At 39.1% G+C, this 21,553-nt stretch overlaps 1 protein-coding gene across 2 annotated transcripts in view; it reads right to left on the bottom strand.

Annotated features, from left to right (window-relative positions):
• ARHGAP42 (Rho GTPase activating protein 42) overlaps positions 1–21,553 on the bottom strand; it is a 596,304-nt gene that overhangs the window by 346,064 nt on the left and 228,687 nt on the right. For both annotated transcript variants that reach the window (XR_007772629.1, XM_050940918.1), the window contains exons 8-16: positions 18,224–18,353; positions 15,714–15,814; positions 12,332–12,441; positions 7,279–7,357; positions 6,048–6,087; positions 4,935–4,997; positions 3,107–3,181; positions 1,508–1,592; positions 153–211 (exon numbers count right to left, since the gene is read on the bottom strand). Coding sequence is in view for 1 of the 2 variants with exons in the window: in XM_050940918.1 (XP_050796875.1) it covers positions 153–211; positions 1,508–1,592; positions 3,107–3,181; positions 4,935–4,997; positions 6,048–6,087; positions 7,279–7,357; positions 12,332–12,441; positions 15,714–15,814; positions 18,224–18,353 (742 nt within the window). In the remaining variant the exon portion in view is untranslated. The remainder of the gene's footprint in view (positions 1–152; positions 212–1,507; positions 1,593–3,106; positions 3,182–4,934; positions 4,998–6,047; positions 6,088–7,278; positions 7,358–12,331; positions 12,442–15,713; positions 15,815–18,223; positions 18,354–21,553) is intronic.

Genomic DNA, 21,553 nt, shown 5'->3' on the forward strand with positions numbered 1-21,553 from the left:
TAAATCACTGCCTGGGTTATTTGAAACAAAAGTAGGCCGAACACGAGAAGATATAGTGTAAGGAAAGTTCTCCAGAAACAGTGGGTGAGAGATGGATCAAAAAGAGTATTACTCTCCTGAAGACTTACTAATTTCTTTAGTGTTTTACTTACTAACGGCAACAATGAAATCCTTGTGCAACTTGAAGGTCATCAGTGGTTCTGTAAGACACCTGGTCGAAAATTTAAAAAAATTTTTATAAAATGTATTACTTTTTAAAATCCTTTCTTGTATTTTATTGCTGTTGCTACTATTTCAATATGCTTTTATATGACGACCATCACCTTAGCATCTGGGTGCCAGATAATTATGTCCAATGAAATGAATTCATTGCCTACAGGCTACAACCATAGCACCATTCAGTCACGTGCAAGGTCTGGTGAAAATCTTCTCTAGCTAAATCCAGTGCCACTCTGTGAATAACTTAAAGAAGAATGCCAGTACCATTGCGTTGATCACAGACCAAGGACTTGACTGCCTTCTCACTTACAAAACTGTAAAATCAGGAATAATTCCACTGACATCATCAGCAGTGTTGCTGAAAGTGCAAAAGTGAGGGGCCAATTAGGCTTCAAGCCTCAGCTGGTGAAATCCAAATATATCATGAAGACCCCAGCGTGGCACTGAAATCCTGATATGTAGTGATCGGGGAAGACTCTTCATTCAAAAGGCAATTTATGATTTGTCTGCAGTCATAAAAAATATTATTACTGCCATTTCATATTATAAAAATTGCATAAGTAACAACCTTACCCTAACCAAGATTTTCAAAAGTGATTAGTGGTTTTTGATGCCTCCATTTTTGGATGACCAACTTGACAGAGTTTCTGAGGTTTGGATTTTTAGGAAGTGCTGAACACCTAGCCTCTACAAGCTTGGTCCCTTCAAGTGTCCCAAATTGTCACCCAAAAGTTGAGGACCTCAAAATCCAGTCATTCTAGAAAATCATGACCCTTATTTTTAAAGGGTTTCATAATTGTTGAAAGTTTAGTATGAATTTGCTAATTGCTTGGGGATATATTTATTCCCAATTCCTGTAAAGTGACCTGTATCATAGGATATGAAATGAGAATTAACATTTATGCAGGGAGCCACGATTTTATCCTGCTCTAACAATAAATTAGTCAAATATCATGCTGTGCAATTTAGATAAAGGATTTAACAAATTACAAAGATTGTCTCATACTGTGCAGTTTAGATAAAGGATTTACAGATCAACAAATGCAATTAACTTATTCCCCCCTCCAAATGTAGGGTTTTATTGAGCTCAACTGATTCAACAGCAGGCAGACAGATAGCATAATCAAATGCAGATTCATTAATATATATAATTACTGGAATATTATTAGGCTAACCAAAATCACTACATATATTTCGTGTTCTAAGGGAGTGAAAGAGACGTAATGCAATATCAATAAATAAGGGTAAATGGACATGAAATAAGATACGTGTAGGGCATCATACTGACCTGAGGTAGTTTTTTAGTCCACTTGTTATTGTTTTATTGTCCCAAACGTCCATATCAATATCCATATCAGGAGGGGATTTAGGGGCTGGTAGAAAATTGAATTAGGACTGTATTATACTTTGACTAGCAGACTAGTTAGGAAAGCAACACAACACTTAAACAACATACAAAGATTATGTGCTAATTTCTTACGATTATTTTATTACCCATCTTAACTATCTCCTTGAACATACATTGAAATCCTTTGGAATAGCATCTAGTATATAGACATCTCAACTATGTGCCCAACTTCAAAGATTAAACTAAACCTAAGGTGATACAGGGGTTGCCAGTTGCTCTGGTTTTGATATAGAGCAATCTTCAAAAAAGGAGGAGTTATATCCAGATTAGCAAAATAAGTGAAACCCCAGGACCCCCCCACCCCAAAAGGAAAATGTTATAAACTGTGAGTTATAAATTGATGATGGTTGTAATATATTGACCTAAAGTTAAGGGACACTTCTGGATGTTTCGTATTCCATGCCTTGACAAACAGATCCAATAAACTGAGCATTACAATTAAATGAAGAAAGGGATTTATAGATATATTTAAATAATCCAAGCTGCAAAATATAAACGAATCCAATGGGTCTAATTTTTCTCAACTGTCTGCATGAGCCACCTTTGCTCCATGATTTGCACTGACTGCCCATTTGTTTCTGAATTGAATTTAAGATGTTGTTTTTGATCGGTAAAGACCTAAAGGACTTGAGGTGTTCCGATGGGAGACACTTCCTCTATCCTTGTGTCATACTGCCTCAGTCAGTAGACACACTTCAGAGCCAGCTTTCCTGAATAGCCTGGGTTTGTTGACCACTGGGGGATGTTGCAATGTACATCCATTTATACAGGCTGCAGTGGAATTAGTGTTTGATTAAATGTGGGAAGGGAGTTCTGTGTTTCATAGAGGATTGAGTCCTGTTGATTATTGAGAGGTAAAAATTTTTTGTCCCTTGTAATTTGTGTTGGGGTGTTGAGAGCTCTGGACAGATTTCCTGTTTCATTTTTTAATAAATTCAAATAAATAAACTAAATTAATTGGGAAAAATGCACATTTATTCATAGTCCGTGTATGCAATTTCAATGACTCTCTGCACAAACTGAGGCTATGTCTACACTACTGTGGTAAGTCGACCTACGTTACGCTAAGCAATTCCAGTTATGTGAATAACGTAGCTGGAGTCAATATAACTTAGGTTGAGTTACTGCAGGGTCTACACCGCGGGAGGTTGCAGGGGGTAGAGTACAGGGGTTGATTGGAGAGCAATCTGCAGTTGATTTGGTAGGTCTTTACTAGACCTGCTAAATTGACTGCTGGTGGATCAGTTTCAGAGCACTGATCCTGGCTGTAGTGTAGACCTGCCCTGAGTAACAACGGCCAGTTACATACATAGCTAACTATTTGCATGCTTACTCACTTAATTTGCCACCTGTAATTGCAAGTGCAAACTAAACTTACTACTGTACACACACTTTTGAGCAGAGTCAGTGAAGGAAATCATGTCCATAATGTCCTTGGTGGATATTAGAGTTTTTCATACAAAATCTTCCAAAACTTACAAAATATGGTATTCATCAGCTTTTGCACTTTGGAGTTTACACCTCCTATTCTGTAGAGCCCCAAGATTGTGATACCTATATGGAAAAAATACAAGATAATGAACAGAATCATGGCACCAAAAGTACAGCATGTTCATGTAAATGGACACATAGGAGAGACATTTGGGTGTAAATTTTCAAAATGGTTTATGAGGTTTAACCATCCATTAATTTATAGGAACTTATGCAGCTAAATTCCTGTACACTACTTTGGACTATTTAGCGCCATTTTGGGAAATTACCAGACATATTTTACTGAAATTACATCATATTATAAACAAATCTTAGCTACATGTTAATTAAATGAAACCCCACAAAAGGCCCCAACATTCTGTCTGACTGACTTCCGGAAAGGAGCCATGACAGCAGACACTGGAATGATGTATGAGAAGTGAAAAACAAGTCCTAGAAGCACTTTAGAGGCATGTCCTCACTTCCTAGCCCTGTTCTTGCTTACCAAGAAATGTAAACTTGTGCAACACAAGCCACTTCAATGGACTTTGAATTTACACCAGTGCAAATGAGAATGGAATAATGTCCTCCATATCCAAAAGTTGCTGACAATTACTGCAAGTACTTTTGTACAGAATTTACTGGTGATACAAATAATTCTACTTAAAATATCTGCACAGTCTAGTGTTTCCCTTGTTTATCTGCAGTACTGCAGGTACTTTGTCAATGCTGAATGACAGGATTGTTTTAATTTGTAGAGACCCAAAACAAGACAAAGGGACAGCCTTAGGTCCCAATTATCCTCAAATGGTTGAGACAGGCATGGCCCAAATGCAAAGAATATTTTTTATAGTACAGTATAGGAAAATGCCACTGGATAATTTTCTATTTCAGGCCTTTATAGTATTATATTTTAACACTCAAATGATGGGAATTTCACGAACCTCAATTTTCAAAGCAATACTGAGCTAAGGTAAAAAATCAAGTCAGAAACAAATCTCGACTTGATCTCCTTTTTTCCTTAGCACCTTGTACTATAGAGAGTTCTTAGGTGTAACCATGGCAAAGTTCTTTTCTGAGGATGTTTGAGAAAAAACAATTATAATTTGTCACAATCTCAAATGCCTAAACAGGAGGATGCTTCTTAAGTTCAGCCAATTTATTTAGAAAATCATTCCTAATACACATATTTAATTTTAATTTTGATGTTATTAAACTTTTTGTCTATTTGCCATATCAAGTTTTACTATTTTAAAACGCTTGTATTATTGGCGCCTCTTTCAATATAATGTTCAAAATTCTGCTCTCAGTAAGAAGCACATGACCTTATTTGTTTCAGAAGGTTACATAGGAATAACTGAGGACTGATTTATTATGAGTAGTAAAATACTACATCAGCAGTAGCTAGACTGTTATTTTGTTTTTCTTCCCAGATAGGGCATAACTTTCCTACTATTGAATTTCAGTTATTAAACACAAACAATGGATGAACCATGGATGAAATGTATAACTGGTATAAGACAAATAAAGTTAAGGGTGTAAGGTAGGGATAAATTTGTCCCAATGTGTATTAAGTACAACTGAGCATTAAACTGACTAATAAGAGAAAAGTGTTAATTAAAAGAAAAAAAAACAATAAGTTGCTATAATTTATACTTAAATGATAAATTAAAGATTTTGGCAAGAGTGTTTCAGCTGTGAAAAGTACAAGTTGAGTGACACATAGATTCCAAACTGCACTTGGAAAATACTTTCTGCTTAAGCATTGGGAAGTGACCTATGTCAGAGAAAACCATATGCATATTATGTAATATATAGAGTGTAATGTAATACATACCTCTTGTCTCCACAGCAAGAATACATTTCCTCACAAAGTTAAAACCTGCTTCATTTAAGAACACTATAAATTGAAGAAAAATACATTATTTACTTTAATCTGCTGTTCTGGTTAGCTGCATCTTCATGTTAGGATCAGATGGGAGCCCTAAACATTTGTCCATAACAGCATAGCACCTAGAGGTAGTAACTACTATTTATATTATTGTTTAATTACATCTTTATCCTAAAAGAATGCAATCAAACTTTCTGCTCATTAGTATATTCATGTGTGTTTGTTGTTATATTTTTAGTATGTATATTTCAAAACCAGAATTCTTTAACATCTGTTAGAAATAAAAGTGTGGTAACCTAACCCCACCACTTGTATGGCCGAAAGCATGTCTGTGGAAGCAGCAATGGCTACATGATTGAGAGATGAAATGGGAGGAGTCATGTTACGTTACAGGATGTGTAGGATAAACTCAGAGGAGAATGACATACAAAAGGTTTAAATATGAATGAAACTGTGAAGCTGGTACAAGCTAGAAAGTGTTGGACAGAATTCATTTGGCTGACAGGTGGGAAACAAAGAATAATAATAATGTGTGCGTGTGTGTGTGACATCGGCACAGACACACATAAATTATAATGGAGTAACTGCATGACAACATAATGTTTGCCCATCACCACAATAAAAGCCATAATATCCTATGTCTGAAGACCATAAACAAGTTATCAGGTGCAGGGATATTATTATGTCAGGGTGCAGGTGGTCCATTTTATTTTATATATACATTTATATATAGAACTATGAATATATCTATAGCTATCTAGAGTAACATTATACATAGTGTACTGTTTCGGAACCACATTAGCCAGAAGCATGATTTATGTTACTTTCTCCCAATTTATATTTGATTATAATACAAACATTGAAGACTTTTTCACACCTGATGTAACTGACCCTTGAGACAAGATGTACTTTCTTGCAAGTTGACAGAAAAGAGTAATTCTTGGCAATATATGAAAATATAATAATGTAATTTGCAACCCTAATATGCCTGAAAACAAGGACATTATACTGCAGAAATCCAGGTATATTTAATAATTTTACATAATTTAAAAAACTTACTTTCTTCCTTCTTGCTAATAATGGCTGGCAAAGTGTAAATCTGAAAAAAGAAAACATTGCAATATGAACATTTGTGACTTCTAGGTCAGTTAACAGCTCTCAAGCCAGTGTGAACACATTCTGCATTAGCATGTTGCATTGGCCAAGCCTTGCTTCTGCCATTTATTTACTATGCAGTCATTGTAAATGAGCTTAACAAGCATAAAACTTAAAATGTTGCCTCTAGCTGACAGTTTCTCTTATAAGAGTTCAGTTCAACTACACGTTTGGGTAGCTGAAAGATGGTACTGAGTAGCCAGAATTGTAGATTCTGTATTGTTACATGTGAGTCCTGTTTACTCTCAGTCCTAACTCCTTGGTCGGACCTGCTCAGTGAGACCAGGTGCCATCTAGCCAGGGCTGGCTCCAGGCACCAGCTCAGCAAGCAGGTGCTTGGGGCGGCCAAGGGAAAGGTCGGCAGGTCTGGCTCTTCGGTGGCAATTCGGCGGTGGGTCCCTTGGTTCCTCTCGAAGGGAAGGACCTGCTGCCGAATTGTCGCCAAAGAAGAAAGCGTCGCGGTGGAGCTGCCACCAATCACGATCATGGCTATTTTCTTTTCCCCTCCATCGCTTGGGGTGGCAAAAGCCCTGGAGCCGGCCCTGGATCTAGGTCATAATTCTGAACAATCGTCTTCTCCCTTTCGGGTCTACATGTGGAGCTGTGCCATTGTATTAAATGGAAATCTCAAGTGTAGGTTAATGGCAGGAGGAAATCTCAGCTGAGCTTCTCTCATCAACACGTACCAGCCTCCATCACAGTTTCTTTTCTCTGCAGCACCTTTAAAGGTGGCGATATTGCTGCTCAAAGGCATCACCCCTAAGATGACTTGCTCTCAAATTCACAAATTGTGCCTGTGCATGTGTCCTATATGCCAACGAAATATGATGTTGGCCAGATTGTCAATATCCCAACTAATGTAAGTGACTCAATGTGTGACTACAGATTGAGATATACTATTTTTTTCTGCTTCATTATTAATGTAATGATTCTCTTATCATTCATGTTTATTTTACCATTGCTTTGTCCATACAGCTTGCGAAATACCGTTTGCATGTATGCATTGTGTCGTAAAAGTTTATGTAAATTGTTTCTCCGTCTTTGAGATATTTTGAGATGCACGGCAATTTGTTCTTCTCACTTCTGTATACAAGAAATCTGAACTCATAATAAATCATCTAACAAATTTCCTTACTGGTTCCTTTCCATCCATAGCTTCCAGCCAAAGTTTCCTGTTGGACTCTGAAAAAGCCTGAAGTGTTATGATCCCATGTCTATTAAAACAAAATATATATTATTTAAAACATATTAATTATTTTTCCAATCAATGATATTTAAGATTGTTTTAACAGGAAATGTGATCTAGTCTAAACATAATTATTTACTTTTTTGTAGTACTAGGCATGTATCTTGACCTTTCTGTGTCTGTTTTTTATCTCTGTGAAACTAGGATAATAAAACTTACTCTGTCACAAGGGAGCGTAAGACTTCATCAGTTAACATTTGAGAATCTCAGATGAAATGTGGTATCAAAGTGTAACTATGAATTGTTTATACAGCTGATAAAAATAAAATTAATTCAGTAGACATGCCTACTTAACTAATGGAAGAGGCTCTGTAGAAATGGGGTTTATTAGTGACACAAAAGCACACACACTTACTAAAAACTCAGTGTAAATATTACTTATATGTATAGTCAGCTGTATAAACAATTCATAGTTCCGGATCTTTTTGTCTGCATCAGTGAGCTATTTTAAAAGTGATGGCAGTCCAAAAACTGGCAAACATGGAGCGTGAAAGAAAAGCCCCTTTAAGAAGCTTTGCTCTCACCTGTCTAGGACCTATCTATTCAAAACTTTTGACACCTTGTTTGAACCCACAGTTTTCCTTTGTCAAATACAGAAATAAAAGATACTAAACTTATACTAATTATCCCCCAGAGTATTCTCACCACTTAAATATAGATATACACAAACAGAGCTCCACAATGCTGAAGAAGAAATGAAAAGCCTGCCTCATTAAACCAATATTGGATGTTATTCTACAAATTATGTGCTATCTCAACCGTGAGAAATCAAGAAGCTGGGTGAAATTCTACAGCCTGCATTATGTAAGAGGTCAGATTAGATGATCACAATGTTCTCCAATAGCTTTAAAATCTGTGCATCTCTCCACATATATATTTAAAATGTAAAGCGTAAGTTATAGATTCAAACCAAAACAGGGATGGGGAGGGGAATACATATAAAGAGTCCTCCTAGTGAAATTAGGAAGGTCATGTCATTTGATAAACATTTTCTACCCACACACAATATTTCATAAAACATTTTAAACTGTAGGGGGAGGAATAGCTCAGTGGTTTGCGCACTGGTCTGCTAAACCCAGCATTGTAAATTCATTCCTTAAGGATGCCATTTAGGGATCTGGGGGAAAGAAAAGGACAGTATGTCCTTAGCGGCCTGAAAGGCCTCTGGTGTGGATAGCGCATCAAGTGCCTCTGACACTTTCCAGCATGGCAGGTGGGTCTTGAAGTAGGCTCAACAGGACTCAGAGCCTGGCCACCATCTGGAGGGGAAGAGCTGCCACATGCAGGTCTTTGATCTCCACCAGCTCTCTCTTTTCCTTCATGGAACATAGGAGAACAGCCTTTCTTTGCTTTTCTTGCCAGTACCAGGGATGGGGATCAGTAGCACCCCACTCCATACCGAGGCCATGGTGCTTGGAGCAGAGTCTGATCTTGTCGGCTCCGAGGCTGATGCAAGGGCTGACTCCATAAGGAGCACTCGGAGATTAAGGTCCCACTCCTTCTTGGTCTGCAGCCTGAAGCTCTTGCAAATGCGACACTTGTCGCTCATGTGGGTTTCCCCTAAACATGTCAGGCAGCTTCTATGGGGATCACTGACTGGCATAGATTTTTTGCAACAGTCACAAGGTTTGAAGCCTGTTGATAAGGGCATGCCTCGCCCCTAGGTTGAGTCCCATACAGGACTAACTATTTCTAGCTTAACACTAAGGGAACTATTGACTATACAACATTAAACAACAATATACAACACATTAACTACTAGACACAGTAGAGACAGGAAAACTTGTCAAAGCAAGGAGACATTCCAGCACGGTCACTGGTGGTAAGAAGGACCTGAGGGAGGGAGGGAGCTGGTGGCACCCCTTATACCGGCTGCAATACAAGAAGAACTCTTATAAATATATGAGCTGAAAACTGTTGAGAACAACATCTGAGTAAAATTTAAATTGTTTCACTTAGATGTGTTTTCATATCAGATTGTTTCTTTCATTTAGTGCAGTGGTTTTCAATCTTTTTTCCTAAAAAATTTCGAATGGAGGTGTAGTCCCCTTTGGGAATTTTAGACAGTCTGCGGACTCCAGGGGTCCCAGGACCATAAGCTGAAAAACAGTGATTTAGTAATGCACTTCAGTCTATGCTGTCTTATCAGCACTTGCAACATCTCCATATAGATTCTGAGTATTAGGTGGGAGAGGATTGAGTCTCATGAGATGAGAGGTTTGGAGGTGGAGGAAGAGTTGCTCATAACAGTCCTTTCCAGGTCTTTAAAGACTTTGTAGTATCTTATAAACCCTATGAGTAAATAATTATTCAATGAAGGCCAAATCCTGCAAGTTACCAAATGTCCTTTCTCTCTGACTGAAATTGATCACTGTTGAGGATACTCAACAATTCTCAGGATTACATCTAAAAAAACCTTAAGCCTAATCTTCAAAATCAGCACTGAGTTATTTAAAGTCTGTCGTTAACAACTTTGCATTCTTCCCAATTCCCCTCTGTTTTAATAGTGTATAAATTAAAAAACATGAAACAGCAAGGAAGTATTTTATCATTACAAATACATTTGACATCAGAATCTCCCTTTCACAGAGGAACCCAAGTTTCAATGTGTCATCCAGAAGTGATAAGTGCCACTTCTTGCATATAGGCTGCCTGCCAACTGATAATTTCTAGGTATCATGTTGACCAGAACTTTTTGTCTCCTCTGCTGACTCACACAAACCTCCACTGGTTTCCTGTTAAATATGGAACCAATTTCAAAATTTGACTTCTTGTCAGTCTCTGAAAGGTCTGTCTCCTCTCATAATAGTATTTTAAGCAACCTTGTGAACTAGTGTGCTTTCAACTTTTTTGTCTAAATTTTCAGAAAACATTTAGGTGTAAGCTCTCTGCATTTTAACTTGTTAAAGCAAATCAAAATAAACAAGACTTGTTAAACCAAGTTAAAATTAACAAGTTTTATTCCTAAAGTGTATAACTCCATTTAAAGAGAACTGAAAGAATTTAAGATCTTTCTAAAACTTTAAGGACAAAACTCACTTTTTAACTATCTTACAGTAGCGCTACCATCATTTTGTCGGATAAAGTTAGTTTTGATATATTTTGATCTTTGAATTTGAACCACTCTCTGATTTTGGTTTTCCAAAACAAAATTGTAACCTATGTTTTTTTTAACAAAACCAGAACAAGAACAACCCAGTTTTACCCGTATTTCTGAAATCAAATGAAACCACATATCAAGTAATTTATCCCAACATACCCTCACCCCAAATTTGTAAAGCTAATGACTGGATTTTACCTATTAATACAAGACTTTAGATTACAGGTATATTTATCTTTCACAAGCACAAAATTCACCACAAAATTAACATGTTATAAAATAGTGACACATCTCTGACAGGTGTTTGTCCAACCTCCTCTTAAAAATCCCCAATGAGGGAGATTCCGCAACCTCCCTAGGCAATTTATTCCCATACTTGAAAACTGTTATGTCCCCTCTCAGGCTTCTCTTCTCCAGACTAAACAAACCCATTTTTTTCAATCTTCCCTCATAGGTCATGTTGTCTAGACCTTTCATCATTTTTGTTACTCTTGTCTGGACTTTCTCCAATTTGTCCACATCTTTCCTGAAATGTGGCGCCCAGAACTGGACACAATACTCCAGTTGAGGCCTAATCAGTGCGGAGTAGAGTGGAAGAATTACTTCTTGTGTCTTGCTTACAACACTCCTGCTGATATATCCCAGAATGATGTCGGCTTTTCTTTGCAACAGCGTTACACTGTTGAATCATATTTGGCTTGTGATCCACTATGACCCCCAGATACCTTTCCACACTACTCCTGTCATAAACAGATGGTTAAGGGTTAATGCCTCTTTTACCTGTAAAGGGTTAAAAAGTTCACCTAGCCTAGCTAACACCTGACCAGAGGAACCAATGGGGGAACAAGATCTTTCAAAAGGAAGGAGGGAAGTTTTTCCTTTGTTTAGAGTTTCAGTTTCAGCCAGAGTGAAAAAGATCAAGGAACCAGCCTCTTACCAGAGTAGTAAGTTTTAGAAAGGGATAAATAGGTTTATGTTTATTTTCTTTGTAACTTGCCTTGGTATCATTAAGGGAATTATCAAAAATTGGGTATTTGGGTATTTTTTTCTTGCGTAACTAAATTTGTGCCCAGGGGAACATCCTCTATGTTTTGAATCTGTTGTCTGTGAGAGTAGCTGGTATGCTAATGTCTCCCAGAGGGTTTTCTTTCACCTTTCTTTTCTTTAATTAAAAGCCTTTTTTCTTAATACCTGATTGATTTTTTCCTTGTTCTTTTTTTTTTTTTTTGATCCAAAGGGATTGGATCTGGACTCACCAGGGATTGGTGGGGGGAAAGGAGAGGGGGATGGTTAAATTCTCCTTGTGTTAAGATCCAAGGGGTTGGATCGGCGTTCACCAGGAACTTGGTGAAAAAGCCTCTCAAGGCTGCCCAGGGAGGGGAAGGTTTTGGGGGGACAGGAAGTGTTCCAGACACTGAAATTTCTGGATGGTGGCAGTGTTACCAGATCTAAGCTAGTAATTAAGCTTAGAAGTGTCCATGCAGGTCCCCACATCTGTACCCTAAAGTTCAGAGTGGGGGAGGAACCTTGATAACTCCCTTCTAGGCAGTCATTTCCCATTTTGTATGTGTGCAACTGATTGTTCCTTCCTAAGTGGAATATTGCAGTATAAGTTTATTAATTGAACTGTAAGTTTTCCAAAAAACAGATATGTCTACCCAACATGGTTAATTGTGCATGGATAATACACACATGTAGTGTTATTTGTTTTGTGGTCAGAAAAATAGGTTCTGAGCAATTAGGAGCACACATTTGAAAGTCTGGCCTTATACACACATAGTTCTTATATAAATACATTTTATTAAATAATTAATAATGTTCTTTAAAAAAAGAACTTCAAACCTTTCAGATACTTCAATATCAAAACAGAAACGTTTGTCAATTGAATCAGTCTTTCTCCGGATGCAGGATTTTAGCTTGAATATTTCTGGTGAGCTTGTGACAAGGCCATTCTGTAAGACATACAAAAAAAGAAAATCAGCACGCAGAGACTACATTGTGAACAGTGGGCTACAGAGTGAACAGGGGCCACTAACAGGGAGTTTCGAGAGAGAGAGTTCGGGAAGGGAATGGGAAGGAGGTGAGGTATACCTGCCTTTCTTTAAAACCTGGTGTAATCTTTAAACTAAACTATAATCAAAACTTCTTGATTTAAACAAAACCCCTCTCATTAACCTAAGTAGCTGTAGGAGAGAATGCAGACAGAAGCCCAACAGCAGAGTGGGGGCTATCCTGTTTATTGCGCTCAGTGTAGCATGTATGATTACCTGCCCTGTGGGTGGGTGGCATGTGTGTTCATTCGGTGCAAGGAGCTCCTGGCTCTCAGAGACCGTGTACGGGCTTTGGAGGCCAGGTTGGCAGAAGTGGAGGAGCTAAGGGAGGCAGAGAGATATGCTGATGAGGCTTTCCAGGACACTGTAGATTTGTCCCACGGTCCTCCAGTCAGACAGTTAAGGAGGAATAAAGGCTCAGGGAAGGACAGCAGTCAACAGTAGCAGAGGGAACCTTCTCATAGTTGGGACCCTCCTCCCAGATGATGTTGGGGTATCCTTTCACACTGAGGTTACCTCTCTGGGAGAGAGAACTCCAGTCATTAGGAAATCAGGTGTTAGTAATGGGAGATTCGATCAATAGAAACATAGATAGCTGGGTTTGTGATGACCAGGAGAACCATATGGTGACTTCCCTGCTTGGTGTGAAGGTTGCAGATCTCTTGAGGCATCTAGACAGACTTATGTGTAGTGCTGGGGAGGAGCCGGTGGTCATGGTACCTGTAGGTACCAATGACATAGGAAAGAGTAGGAGAGACTCCTGGAGGCCAAATTTAGGCTGCTAGGAAAGAGACTGAAATCCAGGACCTCTATGGTGGCATTCTCAGAAATGCTCCAGTTCCACATGCAGGGCCAGGTAGGCATGCAGAACTTCAGAGTCTCAATGCGTGGATGAGACAATGGTGTAGAGAGGAGGGGTTTACGTTCATTAGGAACTGGGGAAACTTTTGGGATGGGGGAGCCTAGACAGGAAAGATTGGTTTAGGTGGAGCCCAAGTGGATCCAGACTGCTGGCACTTAACATTAAAAAGGTTGCAAAGCAGTTTTTAAACTAAGAGATGGGGAAAAGCCGATTGCTGCAGAGGAGCATGTGGATCAGACAGAGACTTCTCTTAGAGGAGAGTCTATTGCTAGAGATTCTCTAGGTTTTAGTCAGGAGGAGAGGATAGAAGAGGATAGAGTATGGGCCAGATCAGACAAGAAACATTCACATAAAAAAGAATCTGACACATCAGAAAAGGGCAGGCAAATAAACAGTGGCAAGTTTTTAAAGTGCTTGTACACAAATGCTAGAAGTCTAAATAATAAGTAGGGTGAACTAAAGTGCCTCGTGTTAAAGGAGGATATTGATATAATAGGCATCACAGAAACCTGGTAGAGTTAGGACATCAATGGGACACAATCATTCTGGGGTACAAAATATATCGGAAGGACAGAACAGGTTGTGCTGAGGGGTGGGAGGGAGTGGCACTATATGTGAAAAAAATGTAGAATCAAATGAAGTAAAAATCTTAAATGAATCCACATATTCCATAGAATCTCTATGGATAGTAATTCCATGCTCTAATAAGAATATAACAGTAGGGATCTATTATCGACCACCTGACCAGGACAGTGATAGTGATGATGAAATGCTAAGGGAGATGAGAGAGGCTTTCAAAATAAAAAGAACTCAATAATAGTGGGGGATTTCAATTATCCCGATATTGGCATTAGAAAAGGTTCAGAGAAGGGCAACTAAAATTATTAGGGGTTTGGAATGGGTCCCATATGAGGAGAGATTAAAGAGGCTAGGACTTTTCAGCTTGGAAAAGAGGAGACTAAGGTGGGATATGATAGAGATATAAAATCATGAGTGGTGTGGTGAAAGTGAATAAGGAAAAGCTATTTACTTGTTCCCATAATATAAGAACTAGGGGCCACCAAATGAAACTAATGGGCAGCAGGTTTAAAACAAATAAAAGGAAGTTCTTCTTTACACAGTGCACAGTCAATCTGTGGAACTCCTGGCCTGAGGAGGCTGTGAAAGCTAGGACTATAACAGGGTTTAAAAGAGAACTAGATAAATTCATGGATGTTAAGTCCATTAATGGCTATTGGCCAGGATGGGTAAGGAATGGTGTCCCTAGCCTCTGTTTGTCAGAGGGTGAAGATGGATGGCAAGAGAGAGATCACTTGATCATTACCTGTTAGGTTCACTCCCTCTGGAGCACCTGGCATTGGCCATTGTTGGTAGACAGGATACTGGGCTGGATGGACCATTGGTCTGACCCAGTATGGCCATTCTTATGTTCTTAATATAATAGAACAGAATATCATGGTTGGAAGAGACCTCAGGAGGTCATGTAGTCCAACCTCCTGCCCAAAGCAGGACCAATCCCCAGACAGATTTTTGCCCCAAATTGTCCCCTCAAAGATTGAAGTTACAACCCTGGGTTTGGCAGGCCAGTGCGCAAACCACTGAGCTATCCTGCCCCCCTTAAGGCTCTGATCCTGTGAATATTTACACACAAACATAAACCCCTCTACTCTGCTCAAATTTAAGCATGTGTATAATTGCTTGCAGGGCTTAAAATTATACAAGCACATTATACAATCGTTTTTATCTCTGTCATATATATGTTGTAAGAGACAACATTACTTAATGTTCTTTCTCACATAATAGTTTATCATTCTTCAGACAGTTCAACATAATATATTTAATAAAATGTCTAATTATGAAAATTTAATTTGAAAACTCTCTCTCTAAGTAAAACTATTGGTATTTATCAAGTCTGAAAATGGCCCAGTATCTACATATTTATATCTGATATGATTAAGTGTCAATCAACCGTTAAGCAATAAAAATGAGGATGTCTAACTCATATTTCTGTGCTAAGTATTGTAGTTTTCTTACATGTTTGGAGATACACAGAAATTGTATTGTATTTAACATGTAAATGAGTTATGGAAAAAGTAGATATTTTCATTTGAAATACTTAATATGACCTTTATTTTTTTCATAAGTAAAAACATTTGTTAATCATTTTGTTGATCCATGACAGAGGGCATTTTGTTTACCCTAACTTGCCTAATATATTATTTTTTCCTCATAAATACGCTGAGTAGATAATATAAAATACACAAGCTGAATCTCATGTGTTTACTAAGAGATATGTCAAGATACTACTCACCACTTTCCCACCAGACTTTGTTTCAGCTGCACTCATTGTAAATGTTTTTGTCCCTTTATCATAAGTACAGTAATGTTTTACCCAGGTAAATCCAAGGGGTCCTAGATGAAAGAAATGTAACAATTTAAAAAAAAAATCTCTGTGTGGACATTTTACCACAATATTATCATGTTATGGATACATGTCTCTCTCATTTGTATTTCACAGGCAAATATTAAGCTGAGTCAGCATCAAATAAAAGAGAAACACAAATTGTCTGTTTTACTTCTGAACACATTTTTTATGCTGGCAGCATTTTCACCAACTCTCAACTGATATTAGAAGGGGAAAAATTTTCAAATCATTTTAAGGCACCTAAAGAAGGTCTGATATTGAAAAGCGCAGAGCACCTGCAGCTCTCGTTCATGTCGACTGTAGCTGGAGATGCTTAGCATCTCTGAAAATCAGGCCACTTGTGTTTGAGTGGGAAAGTACATCTGTATGGAGGCAAATACTTGGCACCCAGCTTTGAACATTTCAGCCCACACATGCCTGATTTGTGACATTATACTGTTATTTATAACCCATTGTCCATGTGAACACAATCCATTTTAAATCCAATTTTATTCTTTCCTGGCATCGTCTACAAATATTGTCAAAACTTTGTTCTGAGGGATACCTAGTGCTCCTTTCCTCCAATCCATACTCACCCTTCTATTTCCACAATACATTTTTATAGCATTTTACAAATTTGCTTTTTGGGAGAAATGAAATAACTCATTGTTTCATAGCCCAACGGTATCTTTAACCTCTTGTGTGGTACTAGCAACAAACATGTATAGTATTACATTCAGGAATGGCAAATACTAACCAAACTAACTTTTGGACAGCATACATAACTGGCTGTGGGAAGCTAAAGCCTGCATGACAAGGAAATAAACAATTAGCACCTTCATCTCTGAGGCAGAGATTACAGACCTTCTGACTTTTCCCCAAAATAAACTAATGATCAAATCCTTTTTCAGTGAGATGTCAAGTTGGCCTCTCATCATTTAATGAAACACTTCATGTGCCTGACATTTCACTCCTTTCTTGCTCTCCCATTAATAATACCCAGTATAGTTTCCACTTAACACTGGTTTTTATTACTATTATTATTCAGTTAAAGGGTACATGCTCTGCTTCAACCTCATCTATGCTACCACTACTGCTGCTAAAAATCCGCAAGGTTAAATAAGAACAGAACAATGGCTCTCTCCTTTTTGCTCATACACATTAATAGGAGTTACGGTCAAGATTTCCGTGGGAAAGTCAATTATCTATAACATACTACAATCCCTTGAAATGGTTCTGGGAAGGCAGATATCCTCGGGTAAGACCAGATATGATATAGGAGATTCTAATGCCAGATGCCAAGTATTTTAATGTTAGACTCAGAAATTAGGAATGAATCAAAACTAGATTTGTATTCAAATAAATACCAGCATTTTATTATGACCTGTATTTGTTAGAACACCAAACTTGCACGCACACATACACATCTCAAACAAGGTCTCCCTACTTCTCCAGCTTCAGCCAGGCCCTCGTCAAACAGAGCACTGTGTAGCACACAGGATTGAAATTACTTTACTAAGGGGTTATAATGAACGGTGCAGCTCACTCAGCCAGGTTGTTTACCTTTGATTAGCTTTGAACAGTGCTATTTGATACTGCAGCTCACATACAGCTTTTTATCTCTCTTCTGTCCTCAGTGTTTGGTATCCAAGGCCGTTCACTCTTTCAGTTTGGGTCAAACTGCTCTATGGTTCATTTCATGTGGTCTCTGATTCTATTTCACCTTCACATTGTGATGTATTGGATGACTCCTCTCAATGTTCTTGGTTAAGTCCATTAACTTTTTATTCTATTTGCTTAACCTCTTTGGACCCTGCTTAATTCCAATGTTTTTCCTTATCACTTGAGTATAGATGAGCAATAAATCTGTACCTCTTTATCAGGGTTCTCCAGTTACCTGTTTTTGTATTTCATGTTGTTTCTCTCATGTATCAAATTGGAAGTTACACTTTGTTTTGCTTCTAAGTCTCTCCATCTGATGCTTTGCTCCCAACTGTCTCATGGATTGGACACTGGGTTGTTCCCTAGAACTTCTTTATCACCCTATATCTGTGAGGATCTGCTAGAGGCACTGGGGCATTTGGGAGGCATAAGACTGCTGGCTTTCAAGAGACTGAAGTGGTGGCAGGGGGTCACCTGAGGCATGTGAGAGTGCTGAGAGGCCAGTCTGTCAGTTTTAAAGAGAAAGGCCTCTAACAAATCAGGACACTTTTTTTCCAGTTTATGATTAGTTAGGGCCAGACAGCTCTTGGGAGAGTTCCCTGTGGGCCAGTTTGACCTTAAATATAAACAAATCAACAAAACAGACATGAAATCTGCCTTACAATTTACCGGAACAATTTACTTGGCATCCCCTAAAAGCTGAAATGCAGTAAGGCAATCTTCAAATACTGGTTGTACACAGATGTAATACTCACGTTTCTCCTGCACATAGAGATAGCCTTCCATTGTCCATTGACTGGGTGGTTGGTAATCCTGGTTGGCAGATTTCATTCTCTGCATCAGTCTCTCTACTTCCTGCCTGGTACTTTCAAAATTATTTCGTGTCTAAGGAAAATAAAATGAGCAAAATCATACTAGTAACTTACTATTTCTGAAGTATCTAATACTATAAGTATACGTATTATTACTACCTCTGCTACTACACTGGAATATGCTAGTACATTCACATTTAAACAAACAGGGATGCGGCTCCAAAGGAAATTAAGTTATTAACCCTAGTCGTACGTTATTCTTATTACTATGCTTTGAAAACTGTGTCAGCGGAGCACTCAAAACCTTGACTTAAACCCACAAAAGTCAAGGAAATTCAGAGTGAAGAGCAGGAGTTAGATCAGTGGCTGTCAACCTTTCCAGACTACTGTGCCCCTTTTAGGAGTTGTATTCTTCCTGCGTACCCCCAAATTTCACCTCACTTAAAAATGTACAAAATCATACATGAAAATACAAAAGTGTCACAGCACACTATTACTAAAAATTTGCTTACTTTCTCATTTTTACAATAATTACAAAATAAATCAAATGAAATATAAATATTGTTCTTACATTTCAGTGTATAGTATATAAAGCTGTATAAACAAGTCACTTCATGAAATTTTAGTTTGAACTGGTTTTGCTAGTGCTTTTAATGTAGCCTGTTGTAAAACGAGGTAAATATCTAGATAGTTGATGTACCCCCTGGAAGATCTCTGCAAATCCCCAGAGGTACATGCACCTCTGGTTGAGAACCAATGTGCTAGACTTCACTGAAAGTACACTCAGTATCTTGCAAGATCGAGCCCTATCTGGTCAAAATATAGACTCAGATATTTGCATATTTGTGAAAATTACACCTTGTTCCTGCAAATTTTAAAAGGTCAGTAAAATAATCCTAATCCTAGTACTTAACTGGTATATACTGCTTTATATTTTTATGTAATGAAATTAACTAATTAATCCTCACAAGGTCCCTGTGAAGTAGGAACAGTATGAACTAAACTAAAGCTAAAATGTACTTAGTCCATGTCTGTACAGCACTTTGAAGATGTAAAGCACTGTAAGTACACATTGAAGCTCATGCCACTGTAATTAGAAAACAATTAGTGATTTAACTGACAACAAAAAATTAAGCCACATACATGCATGGCTTTAAGCATTAGTATAATCACATGCAGGCTGAAGCATTCTCTGTGAGGCAAACTGTGGTTAGCTAGTGAAGTCTAAAGAGGCCAGGTTCCTCCAAGAACTTTTAAAGAAAACTTTTTCTTAGGGAGACCAAGGGCCCAATCCAAACTCCACTGAAGTCACTGGAAGTCTTGACATTGACTTCAATGGGCTTTGCATCATGGCCCCTGTGTCCCTGAAACCAGGAAGGAGCCTGTTTTCAGTGCTCATCCATATGTCACTGCTGATTTTTTTTTTAAACCAAGACAGCGTTTCGTCTCAGTTCTTGTAAAACCAAGCAGAGTGGCCACCTGAAGGAAGCAACTGGCAAGCTGATCCAGTGAAACTGACATCAGGCTGGGTGAGAACATGAGGACTCTGCAGGGCCTATCACTTCAGAAAGGGCTGTCACATATTATTGTTGTCCTTCCCTAGATCAGGTCACCCAATGAACGACCCTCTTGAGACAGCCTTCCCTCATGCAGAAAGTGTGATTCATGTTCAGTTACACTGCTGCAAGTGATGAGTCTGCAGGCAGCTCAGTTGGTTCAAGCTTCTGCTCAACTCCTCTGCATTGCAGGTGAGTATTGGCCTGTGAAAGGGGCTATTAGAGGAAAGAACAAAAGGGGAAAAGGAGGCAGACAAAGCATAGAGTGGATGTGATGGAGTGAACAAATGTTGCAGAGGATGCAGGTGAGATAGCAGGGCAAAAAGTAGGGAGGGAAGATGAAAGAAGCAGGAAAGAAGAAAACAAAAAGAGAGAAAACTAAAGCATTGAAACTATAAGACAAAGGAGTGGACACCATTTTTTCTCCTCTAATTCCTCGTCCTATATGCCTCCCTGATCACCACCACACCCAACCAACTCCCCCCCCCACCTCCTGCAGGAAAACCATTGCCATTTTCTGTTCATCACCCTTTTGCTTACATAATTTTAAAGTTTCTAGCTTTCACATGTTTGGGGGGAAAAATCAAAAAGGTTTCTTCTTCTCTCTGCCTGACCCAGAGCTATGGCCCTGCAGATGTCATTCCACAAGCAATTTAAATAAAGGCATTAACAATTATTTAAACAAGAGAAAGAGGTGAATGTGTTTTTACCTAATTGTGAAATAGGAGAAACAATTTAGTAATTCTCGTTCTTGTGGCACATTTACATAGAAGGTGTTAACACAGTCCCAATTTACTTTTTATCTGTCTTTGGTCCATTATCCTCAGACCCAGATTGGTAGAGTTCTCCCATACTTTAAAACAGAATACCAGGGTTGGAAGGGATTTCAGGAGGTCATCTAGTCCAACCCCCTGCTCAAAGCAGGGCCAATCCCTAGACAGATTTTTACCCCAGTTCCCTAAATAGCCCCATCAAGGATTGAATTCACAACCCTGGGTTGAGCAGGCCAATACTCAAACCACTTAGCTATCCCTCCCCACTTAGAGCTGTGGCCCTGCACTACTTAACTACTTAAGGGCTTGTCTACATCAGAAAGTTGCAGCGCTGGTGAGGGAGTTACAGCGCTGCAACTTAGGAGGTGTACACATCTGCAGGGCACCACCAGCGCTGCAACTCCCTGTTTGCAGCGCTGGCCGTACTCCCGTTTTGTCTCGGGTGTAGAGGATCCAGCGCTGGTGATCCAGCGCTGGTAATCAAGTGTAGTCACTTACCAGCGCTTTTCTTGACCTCCGTGGAATAAGCAGGTATCCCAGCATACCTGAGGAAGCCTCTGGTAATCAAGCTGGTCTCCTTCCCCGGCTTGCTCTCGCGTTCCCCGAACCCCGAGCAAGCAGGTCTCCTTCCCTGAGGTTTGCTGGGTGGTTCCGGGAAGGCGAGAGCAAACCGGGGAAGGAAACCAGCTTCGCCGCGGTTTGCTCTCGCGTTCCGCGAACCACCCTGCAAACCGCAGGGAAGGAGACCTGCTTGCTCGGGGGTTCGGTGAACGCGAGAGCAAACCGGGGAAGGAGACCAGCTTCGCCGCGGTTTGCTCTCGCGTTCCGCAAACCACCCTGCAAACCGCAGGGAAGGAGACCTGCTTGCTCGGGGTTCGGGGAACGCGAGAGCAAACCGCGGCGAAGCTGGTCTCCTTCCCCGGTTTGCTCTCGCCTTCCCCGAA

This window comes from Gopherus flavomarginatus, chromosome 1 (assembly GCF_025201925.1).
Source record: "Gopherus flavomarginatus isolate rGopFla2 chromosome 1, rGopFla2.mat.asm, whole genome shotgun sequence".
Taxonomy (NCBI): Eukaryota; Metazoa; Chordata; order Testudines; family Testudinidae; genus Gopherus; species Gopherus flavomarginatus.